Genomic DNA, 17,862 nt, shown 5'->3' on the forward strand with positions numbered 1-17,862 from the left:
GGAAAAGAAGGTGAACTGCGGAAACAGAAGACCAAAGCACGTGTGCAGAGAGGAAGCTTCAAGATGGAAGGACTTTGGGCAATTTTCTCATCTTTTTTTCCCTTAGGGTCCCAGTATCATTCTAGTATGTTCTGGGAAATTTGTTCTCTTGAGATAAGGTATATGTATTGGCTAATATTGTTTTAATCTGGAAAATTACCAACTTAGACAATCATGGCACTATGCTCATTGATTCAGTAATGCAGGAATCTGGCATTTGAAAGGGGCATAGTAGGAATGGTTTTTCTCTTCAACAAAAAGTCTGGGCCTCCCATGGAAGGACTCCATAGCTAGAGGTGACTCAAAGGAAGAGACTTGCCCAAATTGCCATCAAAAATTGAAAATCATTTGCAAATCAAGAAGGGATCAGTGTTCAGTCTGGGTCCTGGTTCTACCACGACTGCCATGCACACCAGATCCACAGAGAACCTTGCTGAAGCGACCCTTCCTCTGTGCTTATCCCTCCCATGACAGGGAATGATTGTGTTAGGTTGTCACTATCTAATGTGACCCACTTTAGTACAACCTGGTGTATTAGTCAGTTTTCACGCTGCTATGAATGACTGCCTGAGACTGAGTAATTTATAAAGAAAAGAGATTTAATTGACTCACAGTTCTGCCTGGCTGGGGAGGCCTTAGAAAATTTATAATAATGGTGAAAGGGGAAGCAAATATGTCCTTCTTCACATGATGGCAGTAAGGGTGAGTGCTGAGCAAAAGAGAGAAAAACCCCTTATAAAATCATCAGATATTGTGAGAACTCACTATCAAAAGAAGAGCAAGGAGGTAACCATCCCCAAGATTCCCACCCCATGACACCACCCACTGGGTCCCTCCCATGACATGTGGGAATTATGGGAACTACAATTCAAGATGAGATTTGGGTGGGGATTCGGCCAAACCATATCATTCCGCCTCGGTCCCTCCCATGTCTTATATCCTCACATTTCAAGACACAATCATGCCTTTCCAACAGTCCCCCAAAATCTTAATTCATTCTAGCATTAACCCAAAGTCCAAGTCCAAAGTCTCATCTGAGGCAAGGTAAGTCCCTTTCCCATATGAACCTGAAAATTCAAAAGCAAGTTAGTTACTTCCTAGATACAATGGGGGTACAGGCATTGGGTAAATACACCCATTCCAAATGGGAGAAACTGGCCAAAACAAAAGGGCTACAGGCTCTATACAAGTTCAAAATCCAATAGGACAGTCATTAAACTTTAAAGGACCAAGATAATCTCTTTTGACTCCATGTCTCACATCCAGGTCACACCGATGCAAGATAGGCTCCCATAGCCTTGGGCAACTCCACCCCTGTGGCTTTGCAGGATATAGCCCCCTTCCTGGCTGCTTTCACAGGCTGGCATTGAGTGCTGCTTTTCCAGGTGCAAAGTACAAGCTGTCAGTGGATCACCATCCTGGAGTCTGGAGGATGATGGCCCTCTTCTCATACCTCCACTAGGCAGTGCCCCAGTGAGGCCTCTGTGTAGGGGCTCCACCCCCACATTTCTGTTCCAAACTGCCCTCACAGAGGTTCTCCATGAGGGTTCTGCCCCTGCAGCAAAATTCTACCAAGACAGTCAGGAGTTTCCATACATCCTCTGTAATCTAAGCAGAGGTGCTCAAACCTCAATTCTTCACTTCTGTGCACCTATAGCCCCAACACTATGTGAAAGTCACCAAGGCTTGTGGCTTGCATCCTCAGAAGCAATAATCTGAGCTGTATGTTGGCCTCTCTTAGCCACAGCCAGAGCTGAATCCGCTGGAAGGCAGGGCACAAAATCCCTAGACTGCATACAGCCTAGGGGGGCCCTGGGCCCAGCCTAGGAAACCATTTTTTCCTCCCAGGCCTCTGGATCTGTGATGGAAGGGTCTAGCAGGAAAACCTCTGACATTCTCTGGGGGCATTTTCCCCATAGTCTTGGTGATTAATATTTGGTTCCTTATTATGCAAATTTCTGCAGCCAGCTTGCCTTTCTCCTCAGAAAATGGATTTTTCTTTGTTATCTAATCATCGGGCCGCAAATTTTTCAAACTTTTACGCTCTGCTTCCTCCACCACTGTGAAGCCATTGTTAGTGTATTACTTGCAAAGTTTTGAACTGAAGTGAAAGGGAATTGGAGGCTTCCAGGCTAAGCATTTAGATATTTGAGAGGATATTAACAATATTTGCCACTTACAAATTCCTTCCGTCAGATACTCTAAATCATCACTCTAAAGTTCAAAGTTTCACAGGTCTCTAGGGCAGGGACAAAATGTCACCAGTCTTTTTGCATAGCAAGGGTGACCTTTACTCCAGTTCCCAACAAGTTCTCATCTCTATCTGAGACTACCTCAGCCTAGACTTCATTGTCCATATCACTATCAGCATGTTGGTTAAAGCCGTTCAACAAGTCTCCAGGAAGGTCCAAACTTTCTCACATTTTCCTATCTTCCTCTGAGCCCTCCAAACTGTTCCAACCTCTGCCTGTTGCCTAGTTCCAAAGTTGCTTCCACATTTTCGGGTATCCTTATAGCAGCACCCCACTCTACTGGTACCAATATACCGTATTAGTCCATTCTCATGCTATTATGAAGGACTGGGTAATTTGTAAAGGAAAGAGGTGTAAATGACTCACAGTACCATGGCTGGCGAGGCCTCAGGAAACTTATAATCATAGCAGAAGTGGAAGCAAACACGTCCTTCTTCGCGTGATGGCAGGAAGAAGAAGTGCTGAGCAAAAGGGGGAAAAGTCCCTTATAAAACCATCAGATGTCTTAAGATCTCGCTATTATGAGAATAGCATAGAGGTAACTGCCCCCATGATTCAATTACCTCCCACCAGGTCCCTCCTACAACACGTGGGGATTATCGGAACTACAATTCAAGATGAGATTTGGCTGGTGACACAGCCAAACCATATCAGCTGGTCTCTTGCTAAGCTACCTGATGAGCAATCAACCCTCTTCTTACCTAGAACACACATGTTTCCTTTTGGCTCAGATCAACTTTGGCAGAGGGTGAAACCTGGCTCTGCTGGATACTTTTGGCACAAGCTGTGTCAGAAGACCTGGACATTATTTCTTCAGATAAAAAATCTGAAGCCAGATCTTATCCTGACCGGCCAAGTTCTTGTATCCTTACAGCCACCTCTTCTGTTTGTTCCAAAGAACTGCCCAGGCTTGGCTGGAATGATCCAATACTTACTATGATTTTATCCTCATTAGCCACTCAACCTAGAATCTAATTTTAATTATACCCCAGAAGCACCAAGTGATAGGTGAGGCTGCTGTTTCAGAAAGAGACAGTTTAAGGGTTAGTCCAAAAGAAAAAGCACTTCTCAGGACTTGCTTTAGCTTATTCTCATCAAAGAGCTTTCTCTACAGAAGAATCCTACTGGGTCCTCCTTCCTGGTCCTTGAACTTCTAACCTAGAGTAGCTTAATCCTGCTGCCATCTCTCTCTCACACTCTGGTGCTGAATGATTCCAGGAACCGGGCCATACTATGGTGGGAATGACTTTACCTTGAGCATGTCACTCATGCATTGAATATCAACTGAGTGTACAGCTAAGGCTGAGTCCTATAAGGAGAGAAGAATCACATCCTGCAGAAATCTGTCCAGAGAAGCAGGTATTGTAGCCACAGCAAAGGCACAGTGGATACCTGAATAACAATTATATAAGACAGGACATGGGAACAGCAAAAGATTTGGGTGTCACAAGAGGCTGAGAACACTTTAAGCAGAAACATTCAGAGTCGTTCTTGGAGGAAGTAGGCACGAAGGCTGGGGAGAATTTTAAGGGGCGGAGATGAAGCAAACAATTCAAGTGAAAGGCATGGCATGGGAAAGGGAGCGCTGGCCACAGGGAGTGCAACGTTGTGATGCAAGGCCACTGTGGAGCCATTATTGGCGTATTAACTGCAAAGTTTGAATTGAATCAGAAGGGAATTGGAGGCCTCCAGACTAAGCATTCTCTGGGAGAAGCACAAGCCCACAACTTTCACCTACAAACTATTGATTCCAACTTAGTCCCTTGCTTTCTAGTATCTATGAGACAGCAGAGCCTATTGCAGTACCCAAGAAAATTAGGCCTTATCACCAAGAAGAAAGGGGGACTGCATGCTGCAGAGGCGAACAGCCATCTCAACCAGATACTGCACAGCCTAAATTCAAACTGTTACAATATAATCAAATTTCACCAACCCCAGTCACATCTTAATCTTAGGAGTTTTGATCACTGACTTGCAAATCCCAAAAGTGTGTTTTGAGGTCCTAGGCCACAGGAAGAACCAGCTTGTCCCACAGACCTCTTACAGAGATGGTATTCGCAGTCTATGTAGAGTCCAGCTTCAGATAATGTGTACTCCACTGGCAGCACGAGAAATAAATACACAGGAAAATACAATATAGCACAAACCAGGAGCTGAGGGTGAATGAAGATGCTCAGAAACACCCACACTAAAAATTTGCTGCAAAAGGTAAAACATGTCAAGCAGCACTGCCTCTGGAAACCAGAAAAATTATATTATTTGATAACAGATCCTAAGCCTGGATGCTGGAGGTGCTTAAAAATGTGCACTGTGTCTGGCTTTCTTTCCATGTATACATTTATTTGACTCTGTAGTAAAATCTCCTCCTCCTTCATGTCCCATATTCATGCAAGCAAATGTTAACAAACTGCCACAATAGCATTTTAATTAGTGCACATCTTTCTGTCTTCACCACATTATAATCTTTTCTCATTTTGTTCTGCTATTTCTATTATGACAAAAGACTTAAGAAAATACATAAAATACTTATATACATGTACATGCAAGAATGATTCAAATACATAAACACAGAAACAGAAATACTAAGGGAGGTAGGGCTGGAATTTTTCTTCAACATGTACAATTCAGTGTACTTTCAGTTTTCATTTCAACCTTCCTCAGTGGTTTCTGCCCAGCAACTGATGAGAAACATCACCTCTGAGCCAATCAAAAAACTAATTCTTCCAAAGAGAGATTGTTATTATTCCTCAGGATGACCAGACAGTCTCTGCTTTCTTTTTCCTTTCTTCCAGATGGAGATTCAACCATAATAGAAAGAATGGAGAAGTATTAACCGCGTTTCTTCAGTGGGCTGTGATTATCAGAGGGGAATACTAAGAAGTAAGTGGGGGATATTGATTAGAGCCTGGGTTACAATGCCTGGGAGGACAGGGGCTGAATCATTGAGAGTGGTGAGTGGGCATGCAGGAAGAGTACTCACCCTGAGAAAGGGTGAGGTGCCTCTGTGTGTGTGTGTGTGTGTGTGCATGCGCGCGCACACGGGCAACCACGCACACGTGGGCACATGGGGAAGAGGCAAGTAGTGCAAAGAATAAAGACCTGCAGATGTTGGGATTTGGTGGAAGGAAAGGGAGACAACATAAATGAAGAAATATTCCAACTGCATGTTCTTAAGAATGTATTGTGGTCAGAAGAGGGCAAAAAATCTTTAAAATCTGTTTTGGCCAACTGAAGCCGTCTATTCTAAGAGATTCTAGAAAGAGATGTGCCTTATAGATTCATATGTAAATGTGTTCATTACAGAAATATTTATAATATAGAAAAATCTGAACCAGCATACACATACAACAGGCGGGGGATAGACAAACAATACATGGTTCAATCATAAAAGAGATTCCCATGCAGCCTTTAGGAATCACGTTTTCAATGAACGGCAATTATTTATCATTTTAACATCATTAGATCCATACATTAAACCCTGTTTAGTATGATTTAGGTACAGTATCTGTTTTTTCTACCATTAAACATTTCCTCATAACCCAATATATGTGTTTCAATGGACACAATCTATTTCATTGTATGAATATATAATTATGTTTTAAAACTTTCTTAATTTTGGCTATTTCAATTACCTACATTTGGCTACTGTAGATTTTATTATATTTAACAGCCTCAGACATAAATTTTTGTCTTAATTTCTGACTTTTTTTTTCCTTCAACAGTAATTCCTATAAATGGAACTTTTGGGTAAAGCATACAACTTCTTTTTTTTTAATAGCGTTTCCTTGGTAGAGCATGTAACTTTTTAAAGACGCTTGCTGTATATATGACCAAAATGCTTCAAGAAGTATTTATGTTTCTACTAGCAAAGTATATGATTACAACTACAGACTTTTAATTTTATTGATTAATTTGTAGAAATGGGGTCTCATTATGTTACCCAGGCTGGTCTTAAACTCCTGGGCTCAAGGAATCCTCCCACCTTGACCATCCAAATTGCAAAGATTACAGGCATGAGCCACTACTTAAACTTTTATTCCTTTATGCTTTTCTTCATTTGCAATATTGACTATAATCAGGAAGAAAAATATAAACATCCTTTAAAAAGAATGAAAACATATGTCTCCCTTTAAGCAGAGTGGAGAAATTGTTAACTTTGAAACCAACGATAATAAAAATGATACCCCTTCTATAGCAACATAAAGAGCAGTTTTGAGGAACAGAAGATGTGAAACGCAATGTTTAGTCTGGGTGGGTGCAAGATGCAGGTAGGGGTGGAGGATGGCCGGCTGCACAGACCTCTGTTCCAGTGCTTCCTCTTCATCCCTCCCCACCTCCGTCTGCAGACCTTGTTCTCAGAGGCCATTCCCAGATTCAGGTGGCCACAGCAGCGGGTGTTATGGCTGCAGACCTCATGCTCCTTTGCTTTGGAAGAAGCTGTTGAGAAGCTAGTATTTACTGAGCAGCTAATATGTTCCAGTCAGTATTATCACTCATAATAATTACTGTTAAGTAGAACATGAAAAATTTTAAATTTAAAGCATTCCAATATTTTAAAAGTAAAGGGAGCAAAAGGCCAAAGTGATCTTTCGCTCACTTAACCTCCGATCTTCAGTTGAGCATGCATCTTTTTAGACTTTTGCAGGCATTTACATCTATAAATATGCAGAAATGTATAGCTTAGCTTTTGTTTTTCAATCGAATCATTAGTATAGTTCTGCAATGTGCTTTTTGACCGCTTAGTGTATCACTATTACCTAGGTTCATGACAATAAATCAACTCTTTTTACCTGCTGCATTGAATTCCCTCTGAGGGATGAGCTGTCATTCCTCTAAGCAGTCTCCTGTTGAGTGGATGGTTCAATTAGTTACCACTTTTATACTTTAAAAATAGTTCTGCAACGTCATTCTCACAGAGGCTTCTCACTGCACCCATGCAAGTACTTTGCTGGACTAGACATCAGAAAGTGGAATTGCTCAACCAATTGTGCACTTTCTAAATTTCATACTTCATGGTATTGTATGAATAAAGAAAGTTCCAGTGGTTTTGTCCCATGAACAAGATCACGCAGCTTGTGAATCTTAGAGCCTTTACCTATTGCTTAACTTCTTTATGTCCTTAACACTAATATAGTAGGCCTCACCCATTGTGGGTGCTCAGTAAATATTTGTTGAATGACTTTATGAAGGGAAGAAAGAAATGATGAGTAAGTCCTGGTCTTAATTTGCAGCTCTCTGATCACTAGCCTTGGATTAAATGTGGTGGGTTCAACCCCTGACTGATTCCAGAGCCCCCACCAGGCAGTCTTCCTGAATCCCACCAGGAGTCCACTGGGCCATGACTTGACCATGGTGATGGCCAAGAGTTGGGGCTTTCAGGAGTCCACAGTGGTGGACACCCACAGTGGTGGATCCCAGTGGAACCAGGGAGCCCAGTAAAGAGGGTCCTGCATGAAACACAGCAGGATGGCAGAGGGTTGGAAATGGTAGGGGAAGTTTGGGAAAGTGATAGGATTCTGAATATTTTCAAGCAGTACAGTCAAGGATTTCTTGATTGAATAACATGTGCATTATACATAGACATGGTTTTATAGATAATTTTCCATGTTGGGACTCAAAGGTAAAGACACTGAGGACAGACCTTTTTGGCAGAGGTAAGATCTTCTTTGGTCACCATACTTGAGTTGCCCCTGGAGAAGTGGACGTTTCCATGTGGAATCCTAAAGCTTTTTCTGGGCCATTGTGTCTGTCCCTTACCTTCTGGTGTCTCCTGATATGCAGCACAGATGAAAATGGCAAGTTCCCTGGCCTTTCTTCTGCTCAACTTTCGTGTTTGCCTCCTCTTGGTCCAGCTGCTTACTCCTTGCTCAGGTAGGGAATGACTCAATGCCTGTTTCTGAAGCAGACAAATACCTATGAATGTCCTCATAGAACTTTTTACTCCTTCCCATACCTGGAAGTCCATTCCAACCTGAAGGATCACCTGTCACAAAGAGACAAAGGGTGCTTCTGTTAGGAATGGTTTCCCCTCAAGGTTCTCTGCACCTCGCCTTCCCTGTCTGAGAAGCACCCTTCCTCTCATGACCCCAACTCCAACACCCTCTGACAGAACCTCCCTCTATGCCGACAGCTCAGTTTGCTGTGCTTGGACCCCATAGGCCCATCCTGGCCATGGTAGGTGAAGACGTTGATCTGCCCTGTCACCTGTTCCCGACCATGAGTGCAGAGACTATGGAGCTGAGGTGGGTGAGTTCCAGCCTAAGGCAGGTGGTGAACGTGTATGCAGATGGAAAGGAAGTGGAAGACAGGCAGAGTGCACCGTATCGTGGGAGAACTTCGATTCTACGGGATGACATCACTTCAGGGAAGGCTGCTCTCCGAATACACAACATCACAGCCTCTGACAGTGGAAAGTACTTGTGTTATTTCCAAGATGGTGACTTCTATGAAAAAGCCCTGGTGGAGCTGAAGGTTGCAGGTGAGCCTCCGGGTTTGGTTCTGAGAACATTTCTCTGTAGGATCTAGAGCAGAGGCAGAGTCCCTCTTCCAAAAGCACTGCAGACACTCCTGGCTGATCACTAGCAATTGACTGCACTGCCTTCCAACTTAGCTTCCCTGAGGCCCTTAAGAAAGACACACTCCTTCTTTAGAAAGACTTCCTGCTATACCATACATGCTCAAGTAAACAACTCCCTCCCGCTGGAGACCAGAGATATAAGGGAAATGAAGGACGAAGGATAGGAAGCATTAGAAATCACCTCTTCAGTGACTGGTACACAGTCATTTTGGTTTAGTTGTGTAACAGACGGCTTCTGTTGTGTCTCCAAGTGCACACTACCATGGGCCCTGGGAGGTGGAATAGTGACTGTATCTGCTGCCAGTATTTTCCAATCAGTGACTCCCAGAAACATTTTTGTAGTAGAATGAGGCATGTTTCTTACTTGTTGCAGTGAGGAAGAACACACATCATGGGGAGCTTTGGCAGTATCTCAGTAAGGAAGTTTTAGAGCAGACTTATACAATGTGGGCTTGTGTTAGGGGATTTGGGGGATGGTTTATAGACTTAGCACTCTGCTCTGGATGAGATACTGTCGGGAAGGTGTCGGGAGACGAATTCTATGAGCGGGAGCCTTAATCAAGCTTATCCAGGAGGAAGGAGACTAGGGTGAAACTAAAGCTGTAACTGATGAAGAGGCAGAAATTCCTCATTGCTGATGGGGGATGTTTGGTCATTGTTGTGGTTTGTACAATGTTCATGTTTTTCTCTGCACTCACACATGATGTGGGGTGGTCTTGTATTTCCCATGATCTGTCACAGTGATAAAGTACTATTGTTTGTGTTCTGTGAAATTGTTCATGTTCAACAGGTGGATACCAAGACCTGGTGTCAGGTTCCAGATGCCGAGGACAACTTTTTTCTTTCTCAGTGCAATCCCTTGCCTCATGGCTTCTGGTTGGGTTTGGTTTAAGGGGAGCTATAGAAGACAATGGTAGGAAGAAGAGAAAAGGGAGAGGTCTGGGTGCTTATTTCCTGGCTTCCTGACTGCAAGATACCCTCAGGATGGCTGCATTGCCTTGCTGAAGGTCACAGGTCAACTCAAGAAAGTCCTCAATGCATCAATCTCTTCTTTTATGTCTACGGAACACATCCCTCTTCTCCTCCCTCTGGTAATTGGGGGGGGTGGGAATAGCCCCACCTTACTGACTCTGGGATACTGCACTAGCCCATTTAGTTTTCTTCTCATCATGACCACACTTGTGTAAATAACTCCTGAATGAAATCTTTCTAGAATTATCAAATGTGAGTCTGCCATTGATTCCTATTGAGACTCTCCCTGATATAGGAGCTCTCAAGAATTTATGTCAATTTAACCTTCCACAGCATTGGGTTCTGATCTTCACATTGAAGTGAAAGGTTATGAGGATGGAGGGATCCATCTGGAGTGTAGGTCCACTGGCTGGTACCCACAACCCCAAATACAGTGGAGCAACGACAAGGGAGAGGACATCCCGGCTGTGAAAGCACCTGTGGTTGCAGATGGAGTGGGCCTGTATGCAGTAGCAGCATCCGTGATCATGAGAGGGAACTCTGGGAAGGGTGTATCCTGCATCATCAGAAATTCCCTCCTCGGCCTGGAAAAGACAGCCAGCATTTCCATCACAGGTCAGTACCCTGCTTGGCCTCAGCTTTACTGAGCTGAGCTGTGGCAGTTGATGAAAGGGGATGTGTGAGTCTCTACCGTGTGAGTCTCTGCGGTCAACCTGGGTCTCTGCACTGCATGTAAGGCTCAAAGCAGGGACCTGGAGGCCACTCCCTTCTCCAGGGGAGCTTCCCCACTCCACAGAGCTGTTCACGCCACAAACATTTACTGATCACTTCCTGTCTGACAGAAACAGAAAGTGTGACAGGCAGTGGGAATTGGGGAGAAACGTTAAGATAAGCTCTTTATGTAAAGTCAAATGACAAAATGGGAAAACATATATATATTTATAAACTCATAGAGAAAGAGCTAATCTTTTTGAAACAGAAGATTCTGAAAACTGAGTAAAAAATGTTAACAAAGGTCCAGAATTGTTAATTCACAGGAAAGGAAATAACCCACAAAAGGGTGCTCTATCTCACTCATTAGGGAAATATATAGGAAATAATTTTTCACTTACGATATTGGCAAAACTCAAAACCACACTGCCTTGCTTGATAACACATGATTATAGCAGGAATGTAGGAAGGCAGTGATTCTCAGTCATTTGGTCGTGTCACTTGTATTTTTGGTGTGCATTAGCACAAGCTCTATTGGGGGATCTATCCAAACTATGTATTTATTGATCCAAAATTCCAGTTCTGGGATATGCTTGCATTTGTATGAGATGATCCATGTAAAAGGTTTCTGGGGTTTTTTTGTTTGTTTGTTGATTGTTTGTTTGTTTGGTTTTGGAGAGGGAGTCTCACTCTTCTGCCCAGGCTGGAGTGCAATGGTGCAATCTCAGCTTACTGCAACCTCCTCCTCTTCAATTCAAGAGATCCTCCTGTCTCAGCCTCCCCTAGCCGGCCAAGCACGCACTACCACAACTGGCCAATTTTTATATTTTTGCTAGAGATGTGGTTTCACCATGTTGGCCGAGCTGGTTTCAAACTCCCGACCCCAATTGATCTGCCTGTCTCAGCCTCCCAAGGTGCTGGGATTACAAGTGCGAGTCACCAGCCTAGCCTGTAAGATGTTTCTTGATTATGATTGTAAAACGTTAGAAGCTATACAGATGCTAACTGATGGTGAACTTCCATACAAGGGAATACTGCCCAGTTGTGAAAGAAAAGAGATAATTCTCTCTATACTAATGTGGAAAGATCTCCAAGACACACTTTACACAGAAGAGTGAGATGCAGAGTGATGTGTATAGAATGTTATTTTTAGTTTAAACAAGAGGAAAAATAGGAACATATTTTAATGGACTTTTCTAGTTCTTGATTGTGTTATTTAATTTACATTTTTAAAATTTAACAAGCGATTTTGTAACGCTCGCTGTACATCAGGCACTTTATTTACTTATTTAGAGACAGAGCCTCACTCTGCCACCCAGGCTGGAATGCTGTGGACAATCTTGACTCACTGCAAGTTCCCCTTCCTGGGCTGAAGCAATTCTACAGCCTCAGCCTCCCTAGTAGTTGGTATTACAGAAACATGCCACTACATCCAGCTAATTTTTGTAATTTTAGTAAACATGGGTTTTCACCATGTTGGCCAAGCTGGTCTCGAACTCCTGATCAAGGTCTGCCTGCCTTGGCCTCACAAAGTGCTGGGATTACAGGCATGAGCCACTGTGCCAAGCCCATCAGGCCCTTTATAAGTATTAATTTAATTCTTCTAACCTCAGGAGATGGGTATTATCATTACCCTCATTTAATAGAATAGGCCACTACAAACAGAGAGATTATATAAGTAGTCCAACATCACACTGCTAGTCACATGGGGGAGCCAGCATTTAAACCCATGCCCTCTGACTCCACAGTTTATGTCCCTAAGCATCATATTAAGTGAACCAAGGAGAAGTTAATAGATGGAAGGAGGGAGTACTAGGTAGATGGGAGAGTTGCATGACTCTACGTGTACGTCATTTTTGAACCATGTAAATGTGTTACTGGTTGAAAAAATATTTAGAAAAAAATGAGTATGACTCTGCCCAAGTTAATTTCCATATGAGAGGCAGACATCTCAAGATAGTAACAGTAGTAGCTTATAGTGAGGGTTTACCAAAGTGTTCTCTACGGTCCTCTGAGACTTTAGGGAGAGGGCACTTATTTAACCTAATGAGATAGATTCCATGCCCCCAACCTGGGCTGAGAAGCTAAAGCTTGGGGCGCTAAGGTTGGGGAGGCTGAGTGCACCAGCGCCCATGACTCACAGCTCTCCCTTTCACAGACCCCTTCTTCAGGAACGCCCAGCCCTGGATCACAGCCCTGGCAGGGACCCTGCCTATCTCGCTGCTGCTTCTCGCAGGAGCCAGTTACTTCTTGTGGAGACAACAGAAGGAAAAAATTGCCCTGTCCAGGGAGACAGAAAGAGAGCGAGAGATGAAAGAAATGGAATATGCTGCAACAAAGCAGGAAATAAGCCTAAGAGGTATCCAAAGAAAACAGAGAATCTAAGCCCCAGGCTTTCATGCCCAGCCCAAAGATCTCACCCCCATACCCGTCCTGGCGCTGCATCATGTTTAAGGTTTATTTTCCCGAAATCCCCCTCACCCATAACTGTTCTTTTTTTCTCTCTCTCTCTCTCTCTCTTTTTTTGCTTATTTTCCAGAGAAGCTCCAGGAGGAACTCAGTAAGTTCCCATTCCCCCAGAGATCCAGGCATGTCTTCTTATCCCCACTTTGAGCGCCTTGATAACTGTTCCTTCCCTGTTCATTCCATTGCAGAGTGGAGAAAAATCCAGTACATGGCTCGTGAGTGACTCTGACATTTTCTCTGAATTTGAATCTAGGACTCTCTTCTGCTTGGAAATTTTCCAGCCCATAAGTCTTTGCCCAGGATTGAAAACTGGTTAGATCCCCTTACTCAGGAAAAGAAAATAAGTGTGGCTCTTTGGAGAAACCACCCAGAAGGAGTCTCTCTCTTCTCTCTCTCTCTCTAAGAAAACAAAAAGAGGTCTTCAATCTCTTTGTACTAGGGGCCACAGACATTTATGCCCCAAAAAGCACTGAGGAATATCCAGGGGTGCACTTCAAAAGGGAGAGGGAAGAGAAGGATGAGGTGCATTTTCTATGGCAGGAACCTTACATATTGTTTTCCATAATCTAGAGGAGGTTGAAAGGAAAACAAGAAGGGAAGATTTAAGAGATAAGAAAAACAGAAAAGAGAGCGGGAGTAAAGTGTGTCTAATAAAGAGGAGTAGCTACAGTGGCTCAGTTCGTACAGATTTATCATAACTGCTTTCAAAACTATTCCCTGAAATTGTGCATTAAATTTCCCAAATTCTTTTTAGAGCAAGGTAGGAAATGATACAGATTGACAAGGATGGATCTTGTACTCCTAGACTTTCACCTATAGACATGGTGACACCTATGCCCAGGCACAGGAGTATAGACAGATTCAAAATAGATTAGGTGGGCTCCATTGGGAAGGAACTCTCACAGTGACTGCATTGCCACTAGCATCCAGCCAGTGTTCCCAGACTGGATATTAAGAAGAAGAGGTGAAGAGAGAATTCAGCATGCAGAGTGAGACCATAGGGAAGGGTGAAATGGTCAAAAAGAAAGACTAGATGGACGCGAAAGGAAGGGGAAGGGACCAACAGAGCAAAGGCAGTGTTCATGTGACATCTCTGTCTTTCTTTCATTGTAGGGGGAGAGAAGTCTTTGGCCTATCATGGTGAGTGAGCCTGATGCTCTCTGGGTTTGCCGGGTCATGTACCATGAACATTTCAACCTTTTCTCTGCTGTGACTCATTGACGTTCTCAGTTGGATTAATCAGTTCTAACCCATAGACTCAATCTTGCATGGTACGGGGTTGACTTCTGCTTTTCTGGAGCCTCTGAGAGACTCCTGACCCTGCACATGCCCAGGCAAAGCATAGCCGTGCAGCCTGCACCCCTCATGACATTGTTTAGAAGGTGCCACCTCTGATCCATCAGACCTGTACAGGAGGGAGGCTGAACCCTAGAAGAGACGCTGAAGAAAAGGAGAGAAAACGTGTAGTGAAAGGAGAATGGAGTGGAGAAAAAACAAAACTACTGATCTTTTTCTTATCTGTGTCTCCTTCCTTTCAGAATGGAAAATGGCCCTCTTCAAGCCTGGTGAGTAAATCACTATGTGTTCCCTGGACCAACAACCTGAGGGACCGTATGCCTTTTTCCTCCTCCAACTCTTGTGATTTGGGGAAGAAAACTTCCCTTGACTAAGAGAGTCTGGGATAGACAACATTAAATCCCAATCTGAAAAGTGGGCCCATCTCCAAGACCCTTCCTGCTGAGAGCCCGGGGAACCAGAAAGAATTGCTCTCTTGGGCTTCCTCAGACCTTCCTGGGAAGGAAGACACATAAAGGGTAGAGCTGAGGGGAAGGAGATACACACTGAGTGATACTGCAGGGAGAGTGAGGGTGGAAATGCCAAGGAGAGGAGGTGATGCCTGCCCAAAGAACTTTACCCTTCCTAGGCTTTTCATGCCACCTACCGCCTGTGTCACCTCAAAGGATTTAATGCTTCTGAGCTTTGGCCTCCACATTTTTAAACGAAAATTGCAATCTGTGTTTTGTTGGGGTTGAGGTGAAGACTGAAGGAATAATAAATATCCATTGGTTAAAAACCTAGTTAGAAAGAGATGACGAGTTCACACTGCGTGGTTGAAGGTTTGCAGAAAGGAGGGTTAAGGGAAAGCAACAAGGAAAAGTGCAGTGCCCCCATGGTTCCCAACAGTGGGGAGCTGTCTCCACTCCTAGGGAGGGGAGGCAGTTACTGGAAACCAGAGAAAAGTAGCGCAAAGACAGGGCTTCCTGAGAAGAGTCATCAGGCCTTGTTAGAGCAGCACCAGCTGCTGCTGGCAGGGAGGAAGCAGGAAAACAAACGGTGTGTCTCTCCTTTCTTTCTTCTTCCAATCTTCTATCAGGGCCTCCCATTGGCCAAACCCAACAGCAAACCAGAGAACAAGGGAGCCCAGTGGCACTGTCGCTAGAGTACAGATTCCTGGGGCCCAGAAGAAGGTGGAGAAAGCTGAAGGTTAGAGAGTGAATCTGGGGCCCCCCACAGAGCCCAGCACAGAGACTGCCTTGCAGCTATTAGAACATCAGGAGCTTCCTTCATGCCCTGCTGTGGGCTGAATAAATGATTCCCCTATACTATGCTAGAGATTCATATTTTTATCCCCGTTTTTCAGGTGAGGAAATGCTTCAGATGAGGCTCCACCTTGTTAAATAAATTGGATGTACGGAAAAATAGACTGCAGAAAAGGGGAACTCATTTAGTTCATGAGTGGTAGAGTGAAGATTGAAAAGTAACCTCTGATTATAAAGCATTAGGGGGCAGAGTCAGTGTGGGGAGGGAAACAAGAAAAATGTAGCAAGAGGATCCTTGTTGCTTCCTGGGGCAGCATCAGGGTATTGGATTAGGCAGATACTGACCTTACTTTCATTTCCCCTCTGGACACAAGACCCCTTGAGCTTTCTCCCACAACACTGATGAGACAGTCAAATTCAGGGCAGGCTAGGGACGCCAGGTTCTGTAAGGACCTCCTCAGCATGGCCCAGGCCTTGCATGCTGAGGCTCTGAAATCCAGGAAAAATGGCTGACCCCATGGACACCTCCTCAAACTCTCTGCAGCGGATGTGATTCTGGATCCAGACACGGCAAATGCCATCCTCCTTGTTTCTGAGGACCAGAGGAGTGTGCAGCGTGCCGAAGAGCCGCGGGATCTTCCAGACAACCCTGAGAGATTTGAATGGCGTTACTGTGTGCTTGGCCGTGAAAACTTCACATCAGGGAGACATTTCTGGGAAGTGGAAGTGGGGGACAGAAAAGAATGGCATATTGGGGTGTGTGGTAAAAACGTGGAGAGGAAAAAAGGATGGGTCAAAATGACACCAGAGAATGGATACTGGACCATGGGGCTGACTGATGGAAATAAGTATCGGGCTCTCACTGATCCCAGAACAAACCTGAAACTTCCTGAGCCCCCTAGGAAAGTGGGAATCTTCCTGGATTATGAGACTGGAGATATCTCATTCTACAATGCCACGGATGGATCTCATATCTACACCTTTCCGCACACCTCTTTCTCTGAGCCTCTGTATCCTGTATTCAGAATTTTGACCTTGGAGCCCACTGCCCTGACCATTTGCCCAATACCAAAACAAGTAGAGAGTTCCCCCAATCCTGACCTAGTGCCTGATCATTCCCTGGAGACACCAGTGGCCCCGGATTTAGCTAATGAAAGTGGGGAGCCTCAGGCTGAAGCAACATCTCTGCTTCTCCCTGCCCACCCTGGAGTTGATGGCCTCCCCCTCCACAACAACCAATCAGAACCATAAAGCTACAGGCACGCACTGAAGCACTTTACTGATATTCATTCAATTATTCCATATGACAGTTGTTTGAGTTTGGTACCACCTATTGTCCCTTTATACAAATAAGGAAACTGGGGTGCAGAAAGGTGAATTAACTTTACAAAGTAGACATGACTAGTGAACAACAGAGCTGGGATTTAAACAGCAATAGCTAATATTAACAGATAATTTAAACTGTTCTGAGTGCTGTGTTGTACGCTTTGGTGGATGTCACTCCTTTGAACGTCACAACACCCCATGGGGTGGTCTCATTTTGCAAGTATGAAAGCTGAGGCAGGGCAACGTTAAGTAACTTACATAACTCCTACGGTAATTTGTGTAGTTAGGAGATGTTCAGCCTCAGTCCCTGGCTAATTGCCCATTCTTTTCCAGCCTGATTTTTTTCCCTGGGAAGAGCCCCCATGTAGCCCTGAGGTTTTCTTCCCAGAACAGCTCCAGGGTAGAGATAATTGTAAGTGGTTGTGGAGTTGACACCCCTATTGACTCCTTCCCAGCTGATTATCAGAGCCTTAGACACAACACTCCTTAGATTAGCTCTGCAGAGTGTCTTGGTTGAGAGAATAACCTCATAGTACCCACATGACATGTGACTTGGAAAGAGACTAGAGGCCACACTTGATAAATCACGTGAAAGAGATGTGTGCCCACCCAACAAATGTGATAAGTGATCGTGCAGCCAGAGCCAGCCTTCCTACAGTCAAGGTTTCCAGGCAGAACAAATACCCTAAAGACTCTCTGTGATATAGGAAATTTGGATCAAGGAAGCTAGAAGAATTACAGGGATGTTTTTAATCCCACTATGGACTCAGTCTTCTGGAAATAGGTCTGTCCACCCCTGATCATTGGTGGATGTTAAACCCATATTCCTTTCAACTGATGCCTGCTAGGGAAAACTGCTCCTCATTGTCATCACTATTAATGCTCACCACTGTATCCCCTCTACTTGGCAAGTGGTTGTCAAGTTCTAGCTGTTTAATAAAGTGTTAATAATGCTTACTCTTCAACTTGGCTTTTTCTA

General features: G+C 44.1%; 1 protein-coding gene across 8 annotated transcripts; it reads left to right on the plus strand.

Moving 5' to 3' along the window:
• The first annotated feature begins 5,002 nt into the window (after window positions 1-5,002).
• Window positions 5,003-17,848, plus strand: LOC101011798 (butyrophilin subfamily 3 member A3). 8 transcript variants are annotated; one of them, XM_021933246.2, is made up of 10 exons: window positions 5,003-5,171; window positions 8,073-8,162; window positions 8,422-8,769; window positions 10,174-10,455; window positions 12,710-12,910; window positions 13,091-13,111; window positions 13,206-13,232; window positions 14,131-14,157; window positions 14,556-14,582; window positions 15,659-16,095. In XM_021933246.2, exons 2-10 carry the CDS (start codon window positions 8,078-8,080, stop codon window positions 15,697-15,699), a joined length of 1,059 nt encoding a protein of 352 aa, XP_021788938.2. In that variant the 5' UTR covers window positions 5,003-5,171; window positions 8,073-8,077; the 3' UTR covers window positions 15,700-16,095. The 8 variants fall into 8 exon arrangements, with proteins under 8 accessions (XP_021788938.2, XP_009197027.3, XP_017809996.2 ...); XM_009198763.4 differs by lacking the exon at window positions 15,659-16,095 and adding an exon at window positions 16,102-17,840 and having other exon boundaries at window positions 5,004-5,171; XM_017954507.3 differs by lacking the exons at window positions 13,091-13,111; window positions 15,659-16,095 and adding an exon at window positions 16,102-17,834 and having other exon boundaries at window positions 5,004-5,171.
• The last annotated feature ends 14 nt before the right edge of the window (window positions 17,849-17,862 follow it).

This window comes from Papio anubis, chromosome 6, assembly GCF_008728515.1.
Source record: "Papio anubis isolate 15944 chromosome 6, Panubis1.0, whole genome shotgun sequence".
Taxonomy (NCBI): domain Eukaryota; kingdom Metazoa; phylum Chordata; class Mammalia; order Primates; family Cercopithecidae; genus Papio; species Papio anubis.

Excerpts from the sequence above, each read along its gene's own strand:
- LOC101011798 (XM_017954505.3), top strand. The coding sequence starts at position 8,002 with ATGTGGAATCCTAAAGCTTTTTCTGGGCCATTGTGTCTGTCCCTTACC. Across the intron at positions 13,112-13,205 it reads GAAGCTCCAGGAGGAACTCA|AGTGGAGAAAAATCCAGTAC; the intron begins GTAAGTTCCCAT and ends ATTCCATTGCAG. Across the intron at positions 14,583-16,101 it reads AATGGCCCTCTTCAAGCCTG|CGGATGTGATTCTGGATCCA; the intron begins GTGAGTAAATCA and ends AACTCTCTGCAG.